This window comes from Dipodomys merriami, unplaced genomic scaffold, assembly GCF_024711535.1.
Source record: "Dipodomys merriami isolate MVZ:Mamm:240054 unplaced genomic scaffold, mDipMer1.0.p SCAF_2, whole genome shotgun sequence".
Taxonomy (NCBI): Eukaryota; Metazoa; Chordata; class Mammalia; order Rodentia; family Heteromyidae; genus Dipodomys; species Dipodomys merriami.
The window spans coordinates 100,206,954-100,228,569 of record NW_027203381.1 but is presented as its reverse complement, the minus strand read 5'-3'; the positions used below and the strand labels follow the sequence as shown (position 1 = coordinate 100,228,569).

Here is a 21,616-nt window from a genome sequence, read left to right as displayed (position 1 = left end):
CTTGAACTCCGGGCCTGGGTGCTATCCCTCAGCAATTCAGCTCAAGGATAGCATCCTACAATTTGAGTCACAGTGCCACTTCTGGTTTTCTGGTGGTTTATTGGAAATAAGAGTTTCATGGACTTTCCTGTCCGGACTGGCTTTGAACCATGATCCTTAGATCTCAGCTTCCTGAGTAGCTAGGATTACAGGTGTGAGTCACTGGTGCCTGGCCTGAGTCACTTTTAAAATGATTATAATGCATATCTCTGCAAGCTCTTGCTTGACATTTTATGATATGTGCATACATATTATATATATGTCAATTATACCTATGTACATTTGTTCTTTCATTTACATGAAATATATATGCTATATGATATATATGATATATATATATTTGATAAACAATTTTTAAAAAAAGGACAATCATAATCTATCTAGTATCATGGGGAATCTGCATGGTGAGTGTGGCCCTGGGTGACTACATAGCAGGGAGTCTCAGCTGCTCTGCAGGGAGTCTCAGCAGCTCTCTGATTTGGAAATGCACAGCACTGTTGCCATCCCTCCAGCTTTACATCAAACCCAAGAAAAGGAGGGAGAACTTGGGAATGATCTAAAGTACTTAGTAAAAATATGGTTATTGGCACCAAAACAGCACTGAACAACAAGGGCAGTCATCGATTCTGCATCTAGTGTGTCCACCTATTATAGTAATGGGAGAAATAAGCACACTGAAATTAAATCGGAATATTAGTTTTTCTTGCATTTAGGATGTCCTAAAGAACCATACATACTTGATGTCACGTAAGAACATTATTGTAATAACATGATTGTATATCACACTGACTTCAAGCATGTTTAGGACAGCATGCTATTTAAAAAAAATAAAAATGTTGAATTATACTATAATCCTTACATCAGATTTTATTAATGGAGTCACCATAGAGACAGCTCTTACATTGTTAAGAGCATGGGTGTGGGGCATGACAATCTTTGGACTCAGTTCCACACAAAAATGACATACGGGAAAGTAAAGCTTGCTCTCCATGCCTTCAGATGTCCTGAAGCCATATGTCAGACAGGCTTCAAGAAGGCTATTGTCCAAAGCCCTAATAGGAAACAGGATTTAAAGAAAATCTAAAAACACTGATGCCCTCTATCACTTGGGCAATAACCTTTAACTTTTTTCTTAGGAAACTAATATTATTTTAATACAGTTGTCATGCACTAGACCAGCGAATGGTTAGAGACTGTACCAGAATCTGACCATTTAGAAATAAAAGACTCCTTTGTGAATTTTCTTCCTCAATTACATTACACAGCTGAAGCAATGCCACAAACTGATTTTGTACCAGTCAATCAGGTCCTGAAAGGCATTTTATTATTTTAAATTGACCATGAAGTTAAGTGAAATCCACCCTTTCACATTTCTTGAGGAGAGAAATGAGTTCTGACTCTTAGGGGAAAATGCCTATGTTACACAATTTTGCTTGAGAGCTGAGACACTGCCTTATTTTAGAACCTTAAGAATCTTCTACAACAGTCTATTTTTCCAGACTGAAAGGTTCAGCATCCTAGCAGGCCCAAGGATTGAAACAACCTTGACACTCATGGACATTTCACTTTCTAATGACTTTCACATTGAAAATCTTATTTGAAATATAACATACACAATGCATGAATGATAGTATTTTAAAGACTTCTTTTAAAAACATAGATCTATTAATACACACAAATTTATTTTCTTTTTAAATTGGCGTACATTTGTAACATGAAGATGTTTCATTGTGTGTTTCCATATATATGTAGTACACTCTGAACTAATTCAGCTTCTCCATTCTGTTCCCATTCCCCCTTTCCTTCCACCAACATTTTTCATTGTTCAGTGGGTTTTATTACTCTGTTTCCATATGTGTGTGTGTGTGTGTGTGTGTGTGTGTGTGTGTGTGTATGAGCACATGTATAAATATAAGTATATATGTATATATGAATATATAAGACTACAAGGACACTGTATACCCGTGATGCAAATTTAATGAGATAACCTAGTATTTGTTTTTAAAAATCATGTTAAAGTAAGATATCATACCTAACATTAAATGTAGCTTACTCAATTGCTACACAAGTGAATTTTAGCCTCAAAACATAGCCACATTCTTTATTTGTACCTCAACTAAGCATATATTGAAAAATCACCCAGCTCTAGCAAAATATACATGCAAGAGCCCCTATCACACAACTGAGACAGAATCTCTGAAGAGGTAGGTAGGCATTTATACTTGCAGCATGATTCTACCAGACAATGTAGTGTTGGCCTGTAGTTGAGATGCTATTCCAGGTCAGTAGTCTATCTTCCTCACCACAATTATGTCTGCAGACACACATGAAGGTGTGTTCACCTTCCAACCTCCATGAGCAATCATTTTCTTATGAATCATTTTCTTATTTCCCAAGCTCAGTTCACACCCTAATCACAGTTTGAAATAGTCTCAAGTAAATGATACTAATCTAAGTATCATAAGTTGCTAGTAATTTGAAAAATATTCAGAAATCTAGGAAATTCAAGTTACTAGATACAAAAGCACTTAAATTAAATTTACATATGTGTTGAAAAAAACAGCTACACTTAAACCTATTTTCTATGAGCTGTTCCTGATTCAGTCCATCAGCCATTCATTTTCATAGATAATTAAGGCTATTAATACTTTTATTTAACACTACTAATTAATACTGGTTAATAGGATAGGTTCAAACACACTCTTTTGACATCATTTTATATTTCTTACTTAGTTTTTTATGCATCTTGGCATGTTTTAAAGTATTTGTTTTCAATGAGTCCAAGTTAAAACTGACTACATTCAATGGATAGAGTAGATGATTCTATAGCTAAAACAACTATTTGAAACAATTATGCTAGTTATTTGGTATAATACATTTTTGGATTGCTATGTACATATATTGAGTTTATTAGCAAATTTTGCCCAAGGCATGAAATTTTGTTTAGAGACTAAAACTTTCTAGGAAAAATTTATGTACCATAACTATTTTTCCATGTTAAAAAATAAGATTCCAAAATCCCAAAGATGTTAAAGAAATCAAGTAACCCATTCATTTTGACAGAACTTGTTCAATTCCACCGAAGAATCTAATTGTGGTTATTTTTAAGCTATGTATTAGGGAGAAAAATTGATTAGCATTTAAATTTGCGATAATTGTAAAACTAGATGAAATTACAAATTATTTGACTGCCTTAAATTCTTTTAAATGATTGGCTTTTAAACGAAGAAAATTACTCTAGGATCATATCAGTAGAAAGGCCTTTTAAATTAGTTTTACAAGATGGCAGTAGAACCAGCAGATGGCGCCAAATATCTGCAAACAATGTATCCAGATTTGGTTTTCTTTTTGAGTAGTGGTTGTGATGGTATAGAGGGGGTGTGTCTACTGTAAATTAGCATATCTATGTTACCTTATATTCTTGGACCATCCCATTCTGGGTATCTTCTGGAGGTGGGCGCCAGCTGACAAGGATTGCAGTTCCATTTTCATCATTCTTTGCAACAGTTACACTCTGGGGTGGGGCACTTGGGGCTAGAAATTGTATTAAAAGTAGATTATTACCAAATATTATAGTTCATATTTAAAATGAAACTATGTAAACATTATGTGTATATATGTATATTTTAAATATGTATATTATCTAAGCTTGAATAGCCCCAATTTACTTGCTTTACCTAAGTCATGCTAAACTAGTGTGACTGCAAATTTTCCAAAACTAATAAAGATTGTCTGCACAAAATATCACATCACAAAACCGCATCATGCTCCCCTTAAAAAGATTCAAAAGCATGAGAGAAGAAAGCTGAACATTTATAACACTAACCATGTATTGTCACTTTATATAATAGGACAGAAATTCATATTAGGGAAAAATCTGTCATTTTAATGAAGATACCTGTGGTACAAAACAATTTCCTTATATTTATGCAAATAAGGTATTTTAATTTCCAGTTATAGTCTGGCCAGTCATTCTGGATTACCCAGAATTGCGGGGTTTTCAAGGGCATGGGGCAAAAGGAGAAATGTTAACTTTGGAAAGTCCCGGGTAAACACAAGTATGACTCTTCTGAGTTACAAATCATTCATTTAATATTCTATGAATGCAAAGGCAAGCAAACAAACCAAAAAATTTCCATCTTTAAATGTAAATTTTCATTCTGAATAACTTATTATACCCCATATATACCCTTAAGCAATAAAGTCCTCATGTGCACATTATTTTACTTGCAGATCATGAATGAAAGAGGTCAATCATAGAATTTAGGTGCTTCTTATAGTTGTCCTAATTACAAAACTTCTCATAGCAATATATACTGTTCCACAGAAAGGCAGTTAATAACTAATTTCACTCTAAACTTGTTTTCACCACTCCAGTTAAGGTAATAAGAGCCAAATAAAGATAATACAGTGGGCCCTTCACCATACTTGCCTTCTTCTAAGGTTTTGGCAAATTTGATTTCACTATCGGCTCCTTGAAATTCATTGAAGAAAGGGCGAGCTTTGATTTCATAGTTGACGCCCTTTCTGAGATCAGGGATGACTACACTGTTTTTGGTTGGTGTTCTCACTTCATAAACTAACCACTCCGACTCGCCATGGCTGACTCCAGATGGCCGGTAGAGGATTTTATATCCTTGAATGTACTGGGATTGCTGGTCCACCTATTAAAAAACAAAAACAAAGCAAACACAAACATAAACATTCAGATGTTTTTACTGCTTTGCTGGGAAATGCTAAAAGTTAAGCCAGAAAAATGTGAAAACATTCCATTGGGGTCTAGGCTATAGATAGGCTATATAAGCAGAATGCCTACACACACACACACACACACACACACACACACACACACACACACACACACACACACACACACACACACACACACACACACACACAATGTAAGTTGATATGCCTTTCTATGAATTAATCTCTCGCTTTTGTACAGAAACATGAGGCATCTTGGCAATATTGTGATTTGTTATCTAAGATATACATAAGGGTCGAAGGGATGTGGTTACTGCTTTTGATTATTTTTAAGTAGTTTTACAAGTAATATAAAGTAGTGTTAAGCTTCATAAATCTGTTAGAATGAGCCTATTGTCAAGGACAGCCTTATAGTTAACACTTAGTTTCTTTCCATGAACGTTCATTGGTTCGGCATCATAGAACAAATGTACACCAGAAGAAAATAGCGACTATTAGAAATAGTGCTCACATAATGAAGTTATTACTGCTGTTGAAGTGAACAACAGACAGCTAAATTTCACACACACACACACACACACACACACACACACACACACACACACACACACACACACACTGGTCACCTGCATGTTAAAACTATGATCAAATGCTGCAACACTCACGGTCCAGTGTACTTCAATGGCAGAAGAAGAGAGGATTGTAGGGTTGTGGAGATGCAGGACGACATTCCCCAGTTCCCGCTGGACCTGCTTGTGGTCCACACCTTGGCTTGTTGGTGGGACATCTGTAACAATTCACCAAACAGTGTCAGAGTCTACACCATGCCCCTGTGTGGAACGCAAGCTGGTGAAATGATCCTAGCACTCAGAGCAGTTCTCAGGGAGGACAGTACCGGGACTGTGAGACCAAGCTGTGATACAATAGAAGAATTTAAGGTGTTCAATAAGAATCAGAAAGACTGATGTAGAGGAGAGAGGGGCTGAGGGGCTGGTAAAAGTACAAGGGGCAGAAGCAAAGATAACCTCGGTAATTTTAAGGTTGAAGAACATTACCTTCATGTAATAAGAACACGAGGCCTGCCCTCTCATAGTACACTATGAGATTCTGTAATGACCCTAACTATCCAAGAAGGAAGGACTGAGGAGCTACAGACCAAGTGACTGGAAAAGCGTGGAGATACAGCCAGAGAACAGCAAGCAGGAAAAGGAGAGTGCTTCATCTCTTCTTTGATGAGCCTGCAGGCTGGGTGTAACTTTTGTTTTGCTTTGGTGATACTGGGTTTTGAACGCAGGACCTAACATCTGTCACGCAGATGCGCTACCACTTGAGCCATCAGTACAGGTTTCTTTTTGTTTGCATGGTTTAGTTGGTTTACCAAATAGGTCTTGTGATCTTTCCCAGAGCAAGTGTCAAAATTCATTCTCTCCCCCAGGCCTTCTGCATGCCTGGGGTGACAGGGATGTACCGTCATGTTCAGCTTCTTAATTGAGATGAAATCTCACTAACATTTGCCCTGTTTGACCTCAAATAGGGATCCTCTTGAGTAGCAGGACATATAGATATAAGAAGCTTACAAATCAATCCTTTTATTGTTCTTCTCTTCCTAAAGAAACGTCTAATAAGATAGAGTCTTTAGACCTATAGGAAATCTTAGTGGTCTATCCAGTTATGTTTCCAATCCTGGAAGCCCCTAAATATAAGTGAAGAAGCCCCCATACATAACTCATTATATATAATAAATAATATATCTTTTACATATAGCATATGTTCAGTTGCATTCTATGCACATGTATATTTCCTTTAAAATTTGGTCTTAAAAATATGGCAAGGACAGTTGATGTGGATGTATGATAGTTTTGACTATAGCCACTTCCACACGGCAACCATACTCACCATGTCCTCTAGCTATTCAGATATGTAACTTCTTTCAATCCTGTTATCAAATCTTATCTTAGAGACAAAGGTCTCCTGACTTCTGAACCCAAACATTTAATATTTGTTACCTGTTCACATTTAGAAATCTCCAGGTGGAGAAGACATTTTTACAGTCATATTTCCCAAACAGGTAATACAATTTTGTGTGGTCCCTTGTGAGTGACCTAACAAGCCTTTCCTGAATTTTCTCCAGCCCTGGTTTCCCTCTTATGACTTATCTGCAGCCTCCAATGAGATTATTTTTTCAGGTGTTTTTTTCACATTATGGTCATGATCCTCAGCTGGACTTTATAGTGTGTGAAAGACAACCTGAAAATTAAACAATGGAATATGCCTCAGTTACTTCTAATATTTGGTCCTTTTCTATTGGCTCCAGTTAGATATGGCATATGTGTTCTATATGGAAATCACCATAAATGATTAGAACAGATATCATGCTTCTTTCAAATTTAATTTTTTGGGAATAGATGATATATCCAAGTTTTTATTCCTACTTCCCTACGAAAATAGTAGCCTTGGCTGCTATCTTCTTTATTGAAGTTTAATGTTAGAGCACTTGCTTACCATGTGTAAAAACCATGGGTTTGATTCCCAGTACACACCACAGTCTTAAAGTCCATCTAAAAATATAGGCTTATCACAATCACATTACTTATTCATGATGTGACCAGTTTTGAGCAGAGGGGTTAAGATTCCTCCATCCATACATAATTCTGTTCATCTTAGCAAAGGCAACACAGTGGATTATTTTTGATAACTATAACCCTCAGTTTACATAGGTGAGTTAATTGACTTGGAGACCCAAGTCTACCCACTTCCTAGAGCTTCACAAGCAAACATTTTTCCTCCCATTAAACCGTAGTGTTATGAACCTACCATTTTATAACTAATTTTGAAACCTCCCTTGAAGTACCAGGTTTTAAAATTTGCTCTATTAATTTTTAATCTTGTTAGTGTGGGCTCATCATTCCAGGTTGCCAAGAAGCTTTTAATTACTACTCTTACTTGGCTCTTACTTGCCTATCTTCATTATATAATATTTGCAAGTTTTATGAACATTTTTAGTTTTAGTCTAGAAATATAGTAAGGGAATTTATCTTACATACTCATATACTAAGTGAACCCGTGTCCATCCTGAGGAATGGATTTAGCCTAATTTTTAAGCTCAGAAAGACTAACTTAATGGCACATAACCGGTAGACTCAAGAGCAGAGATGAAAATTTCTTTGACTTAAAAATAGCTGGCTTCTTATTTCAAGTGCCTGTTTTCCTGTCACTCAGTCTTCTACCTAAGATGGGATCCTTTCACTTAGGTCACTCCACAAGCTATTTCTGAGCAGAAGAAACTTAAAAAGAAAATCACAACAACTTAGTGCTCAGAGGAAACATTCATTCTTCCTCGTGTACAGATGAGGTCACGGATTACAAAACCATTCACATGAGTAGAGGCCAGAGCAGCTCTAAGTAGTAATCACGACTCACACTCCACAGGGTAGATATAGACCTCTGGAATGGGAACACAAGTTTCAATCTACTTTTCAGCTGTTCTAGCCTCTGCATTCTTTGCTAATGCGTATCTAATATTGAAAACCTCAAATTGCCTTGAGGCAGGCTCCATCTAATTCTATTAATGCTCATGACGAGGTGACTCATAATAGCAAATATCAGCGTTTGGGTGTGTTGAGTTCACACGGCAAGAGACAGATGTGGGCATGTTCTATAACTTGGCATCTTGCTTTCTCTGTAAATTCTGACACACAAAAAAAGGTTTTCCCAAAAGATTATTTTAAACTGCAATAGATATAAGAAACCAGGAAAAATGTTAAGTCTCTCACTGACCTTGGACACAACTTATAACTAATTTACAGCTTTACCTCTGGTAATGTTAAGTCAACAGAGATAACAGGATTCCTGCATTGTTGGACAGATAATTTTGTTGTTGTTGTTCTTGTTGGTCATGGGGCTTGCATTAGGGGGCCTGGACGCGGTCCCCGAGCTCTTTTGCTCAAGGCTAGTACTCTCCTCTATCACTTTGAACTAAAGCATCACTTCTAGTTTTCTGGTGGTTAATTGGAGATAAGAGTCTCATGGACTTTGCTGCCTGGATTGGCTTTGAACTGCAATCTTCAGCTCTCAGCCTCCGGAGTAGCTAGGATTCCCAGGATTGAGCTACCAGCACCCAGCTGGATGAATAATTTTATATTTCCAGATAATACCTTCTAGAATCATCATTCTGTGAAATTATAACAAGTTCATTTTAATTATTATGATATTAGGGTAACAAAAGTTAAGGGATGATTAACATTAATCATTACAGTATATTTTTGATAATATTTTCAATGTACCATAATGAAGTTTACCACCTTGAGGGCATTAAAATGGTAGAATGTGCAAATGTAACTGAGAAAATAATCTGTCAAAAGATAAAAACAATTTTTAGCTGGGCGCTGGTGGCTCACGCCTGTAATCCTAGCTACTCAGGAGGCTGAGATCTGAGGATCGCGGTTCAAAGCCAGCCCGGGCAGGAGAGACTGTGAGACTCCTATCTCCAATAAACCACCAGAAAACCGGAAGTGGTGCTGTAGCTCAAGTGGTAGAGCGCTCGCCTTGAGCTGAAGAGCTGAGGGACAACGCCCAGGCCCAGAGTTCAAGCCTCACGACCGACCAAAAAAAAAAAAAAACAATTTTTATTCATTAAAGGTAAAGGTAATATATTCAAAAAAGTAGTCCAAAGTAATATACTTCCAGATTTAAATATTTTAAAAGCAGCTTTAAACATGTCTATTTTTTAATCTGTTTCTTCACATGAACTTTGAACAAAGTGATGATTAAGGTCAACTTAAATCACAGAAGGTGATTTCTACTTAAAAGTTTCCTATATCCTTCTTCACATAATTAAAAATGCTGAAACAAGTCAAACAACACAATAACACGTATTTTTGTTATGTTTTGTAAGAGGATGGCTGAGCACAGGGATAAAACATTATTTCTTATTTCTTCAATTATTTCTTACATTTGTGTAATTTTGACAGTATTGCTTTTAATAATTCTAGGCATCGATTCTGAATATTCTCTCAGAATTTTGTTAATACTGAACTGAAACATGAATAAGATTTATTCAATTTTAAATACAATTACAACGTGACTTAGGTATTATATGCACATAAACTTATTTTTAAAAATCACAAAACTGAATAGAACACAGAAATATTCACATAGCATTTTTGCCTTAGTGGCCTTGTGATTTCTATGAGAAGCCATTCTTGTGTGATCAAATGCTTGTAGTCTCAGTCCAGAGAATGATAAAGTTTGTAGATACTGTATTTGTGAATTAAATAGTAAGAGGAGGCTATGAATACACAATCCTAGCATATAGAACAAATGATGCACCAACAGAATTGCAACCTTTAAGAATAGGTAAGTGTCTCAAGGTTAAGCTGTTAAATATTTACCTTGTGTCTTCACTGGATCTGATATTTGGCTTGGATCACTAATTCCATAAGCATTAGCTGCTCTCACAAGGAAAAGGTAAATTGCATTAGGTTTGAGTCCTTTGACGGCAAATGTTTCTGTTTTTACATTCTCAGCCACAGTCTGCCAGCTGCTACCGGAGGCATGGCTAAGGATAGATACACAAGTTAGAACATGTACATTTAATGGTCAATAGTACAAATGATAATAATACAACTAGGAAGAGCTTCTTTCCACTACCTGAAGGCTTCTATAATATAAGATGTTGGAGTTGCTCCAGAATTTAAATTTGGTTGCCATGATAAAGTTACGGTGTTTCTGCTGACATCTGTAACTTCAGGTTTAGAAGGGGCACTAGGGATTAAATTGGGGTCAGTGGGTCTTGGAGGTTGAACTGGAACTCCAAATTCTAAGTAGAGGAAGAAAATACACACACAAAAGGTATTTATTCATATAGCGATAAGCACATAGGTGTAGGTAACACATTCACATACTTCTCATGGACAAGGACATTTACTTCATTATTCATTACTGCTTTATTTTAAGGCAAGAATACCAATTTACCTTGGACTTCAATGTAAGCACTCCACGTTGCTTCGCCACTGGGGGTTGATGCGGTGCAGGTGTACCGGCCAGTGTCACCCAGCTGCAATGGTAGACGAAAAATAAATATTTGGAATGATCAAGAGCTTACTGGGCTGGAAAAGCAATTACAGGTTTGTATATGGCCCATGAATATGGATAACTACACTTAAGACTCGCTACCAGAAACCTGAATTGAATGGATTTTTATTTATGTGAAGGAAAATACTGCATGAAGAAGAAGGGGGGAAAAACCCTCAATTGGCAAATGTATTGCAAGATATAAAGATATAGAAATCTACACAGATATAAACTATAAAGATATATCTTTCTAAATGATATCTTTATAAATTGGGTATAATCTCAATTATATCTTTATGTTTAGTATGTTACATAAGAAGACTCATTTTGCATTTTACTGTAGCAATACATGACCTAGAGAGAAAAGAATTTATTCTGACAGGACTCACTCTTTGTTCTCATTTCATTATCCTAAAACTTAAAAGCAGTCTACAAAGTATAAGGTGAAGCCCTTGTGGGAATACATACTCTCTCTCCTTTCTGAAGACAATGCCAAAAAAAATAAACTTAGACTGTAATTCCGCTTCTAAATCATTAGCAGCGCAATAAACCCACATGGCCCTTCTTTATCTAATAACTCTGTCTCTAAGTAACATTTGATAAAGCAAGAATCTTGTCATCTTGCTCTAGCAATTGCAAGAGAAAAGTCACAGGAGTTGTCACAAGGAAGTACAAGGTATTAACTTTTGTAGCACATAAGAGCTATGAGGCTGATCCAAAACTCCAAGGAAGCCACCCACAAGAAGCAATAAAGCCATTGGAATTTATGTTTATTGCTGTCAAGACGGTTCTTTCCCATGCCTCAGGAGCTTGTCTGAGCTTGACCTAGAAATAAAAAAGCAAAAGCAAAACAAAACCACATAGTATTGAAAGAACAGGTAGGAGATGTGATGCCCTGGGAAGGTGAATCTCTAAACTGTCACAGGAAACCTATGAACTTTTCACTTAACATTCCATTTGAAAAATACATTCAGTTTGTACATTGCTATGCTTTGGTTTGCATGTAGAATATCTTGTCATTGCAGAAATATATATTCACATTACTAAGAGTCCAAGTACACTGAACATAATGCATGTTACTGGAAATAATTTTCTTGGATGTTTTATAACATTTCTATATCATGCCACTTTTAGAAAGGAGAGTGAATACTTGAGCATGACTATGATTAAGGAATGAGAGGTGTGCTGATACTTATTTTTCTCTTAGGAAGTAGGTCTGAGAATGCTCCATACAACTCAAAATTACTTGTGATGGGCTAAGTGTTGAGTTAAATCATCCCAAACACATACATTGGAAAGTCTGCAAATAGTGCAGCAACTTAGAAAATATTTTACATGATCTGTACATTGAGTATATTTTGTTAAAGGTAAGAGATTGCAACGCTAACAGATAGACCTAAAAACAAAGTCAAAGGAAACCCAAAGCTCAGGATGTGATTACCTTAGCATATCGGATCTGTAACACTCCAGTTTCCAGCTGTTTGATTCGAGAATCTTGAGTTGAAACCAGGACTCCATCCTTTCTCCACAGAATTGTGGGCACTGGACTGCCTGTGGCCACACAGCTGAGCACTAAAGTTCCATCCACAGCTACAGTCTGGTTCACAGGACCTTGTCGAATGACTGGGGGAGGGCGGTCTGCAATCACTGCCAGAGAAAATAACAGGAAATAGATTTCTGCAACTGGAAGCAATTTACTAATCATCCAAGTAACAGCAGTTCAGTTGCTGTAGGCTCGAAACAAACTAATGATAATTAAAGTTAGTAATTTTAGTAGGAGACATGCATTATTCAGAATGCATCTATAGGATGCATTGATTCAGAATGTTAAAGTGAGATATTATGTATGCATTTCAAGTGACTGTTCACTAACTCAGCAAGCTTGCTTGCACTATCAGGGGACCTGCTGAAGAGTTCAGGAACAAGGTAAGATTTCAGATGCTGACACAGATACCCAGGATTGGGAATGGAATAATGGAAACATGAGAAACCAAACAGAAGAACAAAAACATTTATCACACAAAAAATGTGTGAGACAAATTTTAATGAATGAACCAAAGCCAACCTCACATCTCATTACTACTTTGTGTCCAATTAATAACTCGATGGTACCATGCCAACATGTTTGACAATTCTGAATTAAAAATGGTGATTCAGACTCACTTACACACAGCAATAAGACTGAATTTCCTGTGTCTTTTAATCTTGGATTTTTTTCTATTAAAATATTCTGCGGTGAAATTTACACAATTATAATGAATTCAAAGAAGCTGGAAAAATGCCCAGATTCATCACTGGTAGGCTGATCCCAAAAGACAGCTGAAGATGTTGTCCAAATTGGGCAAATACCATACTCCCATGCAGAAATTAAAAAGAAGGGGAGAAGCATTTTTGCTAATTCTGTTTCCCTATAATGATAACGAACTGTTAATGATAATGAACTACAAAAAGTAACAATGAAAGACTACTACTATATAATAACATCTTATTATATAAAAATAAAAAACCTGAAAACTTTGAAATAAAGTCATTTTTATAGGGAAAAATATCTAAAACAAGTACAGGAACACAGACTAAGCCCTGCACTAAAAAGATAGTTTCAATCCCAGATTTAGGCTGTCTATGTAAAACTGTGTGGATTTATTTTTAATGAACTAGATAAAAACAAAAATAGCATTTCAAGTATTTTCTTCAATTCTTAATGTTTAAAATTCTGGACATCAATTTTAAGATGAAATAAATAAGACACAAATATAGAAGTGAAGTTTCTAAGATGTTTTCTTAGAAAGTTAGCTTTTTAAAGGAAGCTAAATTTTAGATGGAACCATTTGCAAATCTTGGATGTGTCACGTTCAAAATTGTATGCATCAGAGATTTTTACAAGCTGTAGTCTCATTTTAATTTGTTCCTTATTTATCATCCAATAATTACTAAAATTGTGAATTCCCAAAATGGTTTAATTTGTACTCTGCTTTTATAGTTCTCCTCTGGGCCTTCATCATTGGTCTGAAATTTTCTAGTTCAATGGAGTGTGTTAGAAAAAGGCTGGATGTGGAAACTTGGCTGGCGTGTTTTAAGATACTACATAGTTGAAAAGTGTAAGCCTGTAATTCCTCTGCTTAGCATATTTAAACCTTTTCTACGTTTTCTGTTGAGGTTTGCTAAAATCAAATTACAAGTCCCTTCTGATATGTATGATAAAACATGTGAACACCTAGGTTGCATTGGGATTTCATAAGACCACCTGTGTTCCTTGATTATAAGAATGAATAAATATGTATGAATATTTCCAGGCATTAATTAAATTAGTTACAGTGACTTATCATAATTGGTTGCAATTAAAATGAGTACAGGCATGGTTTATGTTTTATAGCGTTATTATATTTTGATACTACCCAATACCTGGGGATTTCTTGGGTTTTCTGTATGCTTCATTTCTTTACATGGTATCCTAGTTAGCATCATATACACTTCATCTTCCTATTTGATATATATTCCTTATGCTGTGTACTGTGGACTAGAACAAGAGCTTTGTATGTGAGGCATGGCTTTGTGTGGGTCACATCTCCAGCCCCAGTTCATTGATGTAGCTGACCTCTCATTTATTTCTGCATATTCCTCACTAGATAGATAACCATATGACTTCATATGGGTTCTTTCATGCACCTGTTTTTGCTTTTTTTTTTTTTTTAAATTTGTGAACTGTGTATAGCAAGACTTGTTCAAACTAACACCAAAGACTGGGTGGTATGAAGATGGAAATAAATGCTCGATAGAATCACTGGAAAAGGCTATTATACTATGATAATGTTTGGGCACATGTATGAAAAGCTATAAAGTATATCAGAGCTGAAAGTTGTAAGAATTTATTTAAGAAATTTTGTTTTTAAGTAAATAAAACCATGGTGTTATCACTGATTAACATGAAATACTAAAGACATGAGTCCATTCTAAACTTAGATTTATAGGACAAATTTCAAATTTCTAATAATTCACATTAACTGATTAAAATGAAATATGATAGTGAGCAATCACTGTCATTTCTGAAGTCAGAAATACATTGTGCTGTTCAGTGGACATGTTCACATCATAGGCAATAGCTCTGGTATCTACTGAGTACACTAGTATTGCTGGGATGTTTACAAAACTAGTGGTGAGCTTATAATTGATGACAAATAATTTAAATCCAAATTTAAAAGCCCCAAAGTGAAAAGCTTACTCTACTGGATGGTACAGATTTAAGTTTTAAATCTCAGATCTCCTTATAGCTCTTAACTATTCTTTCGTATACTCCTCAGTGAAATGAGGTATTGTCAAATGACATTCTCCATATGTAACTGTCTCTTAGCACAATGTCTAGAACTAATTAAACATTGAGAAACCATAACTCATTATCATTAAGTATAGATGCAATATTGGTAGAATGGTAATGTGCTGCAACAGTGGAGTTGAACAAGTGGAGTTGTCTGTTACTGCAATTTTCATAAAAACAAACAAACAAAAACCCACTTAGCTATTCTCCACATTCAGTGAAAGATGTAAATATCTTATGGTGAAGTTATATCATAATGTCATTAGAATAAAATGCTGTGTTACCAGAAAGAAGTAATGGATTTGATTTAAATATATTTATGAAGGAATTTCAAGTGAGAAAGAACACAAAAGTGCATACACATAGGTTCATGCATGAAAAGTTCATATCTATGAATCAATGAACATCAGAGTAATACATCTCAATTGCCATCCATTTGCAAACTGGTTTCAAGGATCTTATTTTGCAAATCTCTGAGTTAGGCTACAAAAGATTATCATTCACTTTTAAAAATTAAGTGACTTCTCCAAATCAAACAGCAACTATAAATCTTCCTTTTCTAAATAAAATATTGGGGCTTACATCTGTTTCATCAAGTTAAATAAATATCCAAGATCTCCTCAGGGTCTAATGTGTGATCAATGCATTATAAATCTATAGGGGCTGAAAGATGAACACAAAATAATTTTAAATTTTATTCATCATTTAAAACTCACTAACTTTATTTTTCATAGATTCTAGTAATAAAGAGACTAGACATTTTTCAATGAAGTGGACATAATGTTCATGCTCCTGGGTCAAATATTCTTAGGGTTTAGCCACAATTACAGAGGAGAAACATTTTAAAGATAGCTGCTACTCCTGTGCTTCAGCTTTTATTCTGCCATTCCCTTTGTTCTGTCTGCAAACAATAAAGAAGGTCAAGATGCTGACATCACCCACTATCAAGGGCATACTCTGTATCTACTAGTCCTGCTTTGGATCAGACTCAGTAATATATAAATATTGATGCTGACAGCACTCACAATAACTACTCTTATCTATCAAACTTGAGTTCATGCTTATAAGTTGTTTGAACAGTATCAATACATTTCAAAACAAAGAAAATAGAAAAAATATAATAAGAAAATAGTAAGTACAAAAGTACCTGAATCCTACCACTCACTTCTCTCTGAAATAATAAAGGAAAACCTGACATTTGGGACTTGGGAATGAATTGGTTACAAGGGCTGAATCTGGCATTCACAAATTTAGGGATGCTTAAAAGTTCCTATTAACAGTTTTCTGCAAGATTTAGTCTCAAAAGTACAAGTAATTAAAAGTCATTATATGTTGATTGGAAGGTAGAAATCTTTGTTTTACTATTATAAAATTTATTAAGAAGCAATGAAAAGGAGTAGATCATGCCTACAATCGGAACTATTCAGGAAGTGAGATCTGAGGACTGAGGTTTGAAGTCAGCCCAAGCAAACTAAGCTAAGAAATTCTTGTCTCCAATCAATCAGCAAAACAATCTGAGGTAGCAGCAAAGCTTGAGTGACATCAGCCACATGAGAACAAACTGAGGGACAGCACAGGCCCTGAATTCAAACCTCAATACATTTTGGTGTATGTATGCAACAGAATATTACACAACACTAAAACAAATGCGCAGTACACATGGATGGATGGCACTCACATTATTTTGAACCAATGGGGTCATATACATGAGATTATTCTATGAATTCTTCAATTAATTTACTTTTAGAAGCAACCAACACTTTATCACTATTATTTTTTAACCTTAATTTTAATTTGTAGGCTGTCATACTTTTCTTGATTATACATACACACAAACATACATGCATAGTTATAAAAATATATAATATACTTATAACTACCTGAAATATATTTTTGTTTGAGTGTAGGTATTTTTTATTATAGGAATAATAATATAGACATGTGTACATTTTATATATTATTGGTATTTCCTTATAATATGCTTAGGGACTACTCTTTAATAATAAATACACATAAATAAATATATATCTGTGTATATACAACTTTTTCTTCTCTTGCATCTTCCCAAATTGTGTTGTCATTACTTTCTTTATCTCCATAGTGAATGTATACCTACAATATACTTGGTATTAAGTAATGATATTATCATGTCTCTACAATATATTTCTATTTGTATTAAGTGATAATATTTAGAGGCATTTATAAAAAATATTAAATCAGATTATTTAGAAAAGTGCACTTATTCACATGGGTTGTGAGTTGTCAGACTCACTGAATTTATGACCAAATAATCTTGCCATATATAATTTAGAAGCAACAGAATAAATGATAATTTAAACTTAAATACATTTTAACATGCATCACATTTCCAAAACATTATAAACATTCCTATATAGAGATATGCACTAAATTCACTATAAAGTTCACTTTATATAATTGCCATGAGTGTGTAAACCTGACTGATCTTAGAAATTTATAGAAATTTTGCATTAAAGTAATAATTTTTGACTTAGCAATATTCCCCTTAGTGTACAAAATAACTATAAGGAAGAGTGAAAATTTGAGACAAATAACATCTTCTGTCACTCTTAGTCCTAAGAAATGTGGATAATTTGAACCAAATTTTTATACATTACCGTCAGTCACTTCCAGATATGCTTTTGTGATGATGCTTCCAGCAACATTTAGAGTCTGGCAGATGTAATACCCGACATCTGATCTCTGGACGTTAGTAATGGTGAGGTCCCCAGTCTGGGACACTGAAAATCGACTGGAAGACTGTGGGGGCTGGTATGAGAAGAGAAGGTTCTAAAACCCAAAATTTGGGAGGAAAGAAGAAGAATAGGTTAAGGGCTAGGTTACAGTATTTTGGCACAGCTAAAAATGCATTTAAAAATAAATGTGTAAAAATACATTCATGCACACACACAAACATACAAACAAAAGTAAACTAAGTATCTTTCATTGTCACCTACACATACAGATATGTTCATATATAAATATATATTAGGCACACAGAAGATAATGTTCAAACTTTAATGAGGTCATATAATTATATCAATCTCAGTATTATATGATGTTATAATTATTAGAGTACAAAATTTACATGCTTAAGAAAATCATGACAAAATGCATGTTCAATATGCTTATGGCTACTAGTGTTACAAACTTTAAGACCTGTATATATATATATATATATATATATATATATATACATATGCCAAATTAAAATATAAATCATTTTGATAAATTAAGTTCAAGGATGTCACTGTGGCACCAGAATAAGCATCTTTGCTGGCAATCCATTACAAATGTTCAGGAACATTTACCCATCAATTTAGAGGGACATATTTGTTTTTCCTCATAAAAGGTGAGAATACCTATAGAATTTTTTTTGAAAAATCTCAGATTGAATTGAATAAAAATATCCTGATTATTGGAGCTTAGAGGATCATGTGAAATACTGCACAATGCCATTGTGTGTCATGAACTAAAGAATACTGCTCTGCCTCTTAAATAGAGTTGTTTCATTTTGGTGATTTGTAGCACATATCATTAGCATAAATATAAGGTTTAGCTAGACCTCCATGGATATATGTTCAATGAAAAAGTGTTAAGCCCAAACTAGCAAACAAAATTTATTGAGAGCTGGGCACAGGTGGCTTATGTCTATAATCCTAGCTACTCAGGAGACTGAGATCTGAGGATAATGGTTGAAAGCTAGCTTGGAGACTCTTATCTCCAATTAACCACCAAAAAACCAGAAGTGGCACTGTGGTTCAAGTGGTGCCTTGAGCTGAAGAGCTGAGGGACAGTGCCCAAGCTAAGAGTTTAAGCCGCATACTGACAAAAATAAATGAATAAATAAACTGAGGACTGATCTAGAATTTAAATTACTTATTTAGGAATAATTTAGGAAATCTGAGTTTAGGTATATTAGGAAAAAATTTTTAATTGTTTACTATTTTTGTTATACAGAATTCTTCCATTCATCTACTGAGGGGCATCTGGATCGATTCCATATCTTAGCTATGGTAAATAATGCTGCAATAAACATAGCTGTGCTGGTAGCTTTAGTATGGTCTTGTTTGTGATCATTTGGGTAAATGCCCAAAAGTGGGATTGCTGGGTCATAGGAGAGCTCTATGTGGAGTCTTTTGAGGAACCTCCATAAAATGTGGTATATATACACAAGGGAATTCTATGCCTCCATCAGAAAGAATGACATTGCCCCATTTGTTAGGAAATGGAAAGACTAGGGAAAAATTATATTAAGTGAAGTAAGCCAGGCCCAAAGAAACGTAGGTCCCATGGTTTCCCTTATTTGCAATAACTAGTATATATCTGAGTCAAGCAGAAAAGGTCCGAGAAGTTGACGTTAGGGAAATGAACCCTAAGATATGTATTCAAATGTTTTTTTTCTTTCAGGTGATTGTTTCTAACACATTTATAAGATTATTTCTTTGTTGCTTTGTATGTCGTCCGCCATGGTGTAACCCCTGCTTTCACTGTATTTGAGGTTGGTATAATTTGTGGAGGGGAAGGGAAAAAAAACAAATCGTTTAAATAGGGATACAGGTGGATCCGTTGCAACAATGAGATGTACAAGTCGTTATGTGGAAAAACGAACTTTACAACTTTGGTGGGGGTGGGGGGAGGATTGGGTGGGGGGGTGGGAGGATGGGAAAGGATGGAAAAGGGAAACAAAGGAGGAGGCTACAATGCTTGATAAGAAATGTACTCATTATCTTGCCCATGTAATTGTAACCCCTCCGTACAGTATTTTCACAATAAAAAAAGAATTCTTCCATAATTTACTTCTAATATTCTTGTTTTAGTAAACTATTCTTGTTTCTTTTATCTTTAATTTAGTGTTAGCAAATTTTCTTCAGTGAGGCACAATAAAATATATTAATACTGACAATATGTTAGAACTGAAATGACAATGGATTTAAGTTAGTCAAATTGACAGTTAACTATAGTAACAACAGAATTGAATTGATGGTTTTGCTAACATTTTTTTTTCCTGGTCCTTGGGTTTCACTCAGAGCTTGAACATTGTCTCTGAGCCTCTTTGTGCCCAGCAAGGCTAGTGCTCTACCACTTGAGTCACAGAAGCAACAACTGGCTTTTCTGAGTAGTTCATTTGAGATAAGAGTCTCATCGACTTTTCTGCCCAGGCTGGCTTTGAATCGTGATCCTCAGATCTCAGCCTCTTGAGTAGCTAGGATTAAAGGTGTGAGCCTCAGGCACCCTGTTGGCTCTTGATGAAACTGCTTTCGAAGCAAAACCATGAAACACTCAAGACCGAGTCAGGCAAATATAAAATGAGGTCAAGAATAATTGTATTGTAAAGGTAAGTATTTCCCATCATAGAAGAACAATCCCAAGATAGGAGATAAAAAAGACATTTTAAACTAGTTTAAAACTTTTTGTTTATTCAACTGAAGTCCCATAGAATTGAACAAATACCGAGCTCTATATTCTGGTTTAAGTGTAAAGAGGAGCTGGCAAAATGTTTAGAGAACAGAATTTAATAGCAAATGGCAATTATATAAAATTTTTATTTATTTATTTATTTTTGTTGTTGGTTGTGGGGCTTGAACTCTGGGACTGGGTGCTGTCCCTCAGTTCTTCAGCTCAAGGCTAGCGCTCTACCACTTGAGCCACTGTGCCACTTCTGGTTTTCTGAGTGGTTGATTGGAGATAAGGGTCTCACGGACTTTCCTGCCTGGGCTGGCTTTGAACCATGATCCTCAGATCTCAGCTTCCTGAGTAACTAGGATTATAGGTGTGAACTACAGGCACACAGCTATATAGAATTTTTAAAGAATGGAATATACTGCATTATATTTAATATAACATTGATGAAAAACAAAAAATTTAGCAGAGTTTGATATAATTTGAGAATTCAAAAGCTACTTCAGACCTTGCGTTATCAAAATCACACTGAATTATAATATTTTAAATACATGAAAGGGAGTAATTGTCTAACTCTAGAACTATTAATGATAGAAATGATGATTAAAATATGTTGAGAAGAGATTTCAGTTAATATGAATTAGTTCTGATGAAAGTGACAATGATATGATAAAAGGATAAACTTTCTTATACAATCCTGTATACCAAAAGGAGTCAGAGAAAATCGTTTTTGAAGATTAAAACCGAGATATTTGTCTTCTCTGAGGCTGGAATTTTTGAGTGCCTTTAGATTTCTTGATGTTCTTAATGGGTTGCTACTATTCTTTTCTTAGATGTGGCACTGATGTGTGCTGCTTGAAAAAAAAAAATCAGAAAAAAAGGATTTTTACCTGACTTCCCTCTCTCCGCCAAAATATAGCTGGCTGAGGATTGCCAGTTGCTTCACATTGGAAAGTCACAGTTCGTCCCAAGGCCACCACCTGGTCTCGTGGTTTCACAACAAAATGTGGAGGTTCTAAAGGAAATGAATCAAATTACACTGAATCAAAATCAGGTCGTTATGGT

General features: G+C 35.1%; 1 protein-coding gene across 8 annotated transcripts in view; it reads right to left on the bottom strand.

The window, feature by feature from the left end:
* Positions 1-21,616, bottom strand: part of Robo1 (roundabout guidance receptor 1) — an 820,976-nt gene that overhangs the window by 58,183 nt on the left and 741,177 nt on the right. For all 8 annotated transcript variants that reach the window (XM_070030453.1, XM_070030457.1, XM_070030452.1 and 5 more), the window contains 9 exons: positions 21,442-21,566; positions 17,767-17,938; positions 12,260-12,465; positions 10,720-10,801; positions 10,396-10,564; positions 10,137-10,303; positions 5,412-5,533; positions 4,472-4,703; positions 3,452-3,573 (listed from right to left, as the gene is read on the bottom strand). In XM_070030453.1, coding sequence (XP_069886554.1) covers positions 3,452-3,573; positions 4,472-4,703; positions 5,412-5,533; positions 10,137-10,303; positions 10,396-10,564; positions 10,720-10,801; positions 12,260-12,465; positions 17,767-17,938; positions 21,442-21,566 — 1,397 coding nt within the window. The remainder of the gene's footprint in view (positions 1-3,451; positions 3,574-4,471; positions 4,704-5,411; positions 5,534-10,136; positions 10,304-10,395; positions 10,565-10,719; positions 10,802-12,259; positions 12,466-17,766; positions 17,939-21,441; positions 21,567-21,616) is intronic.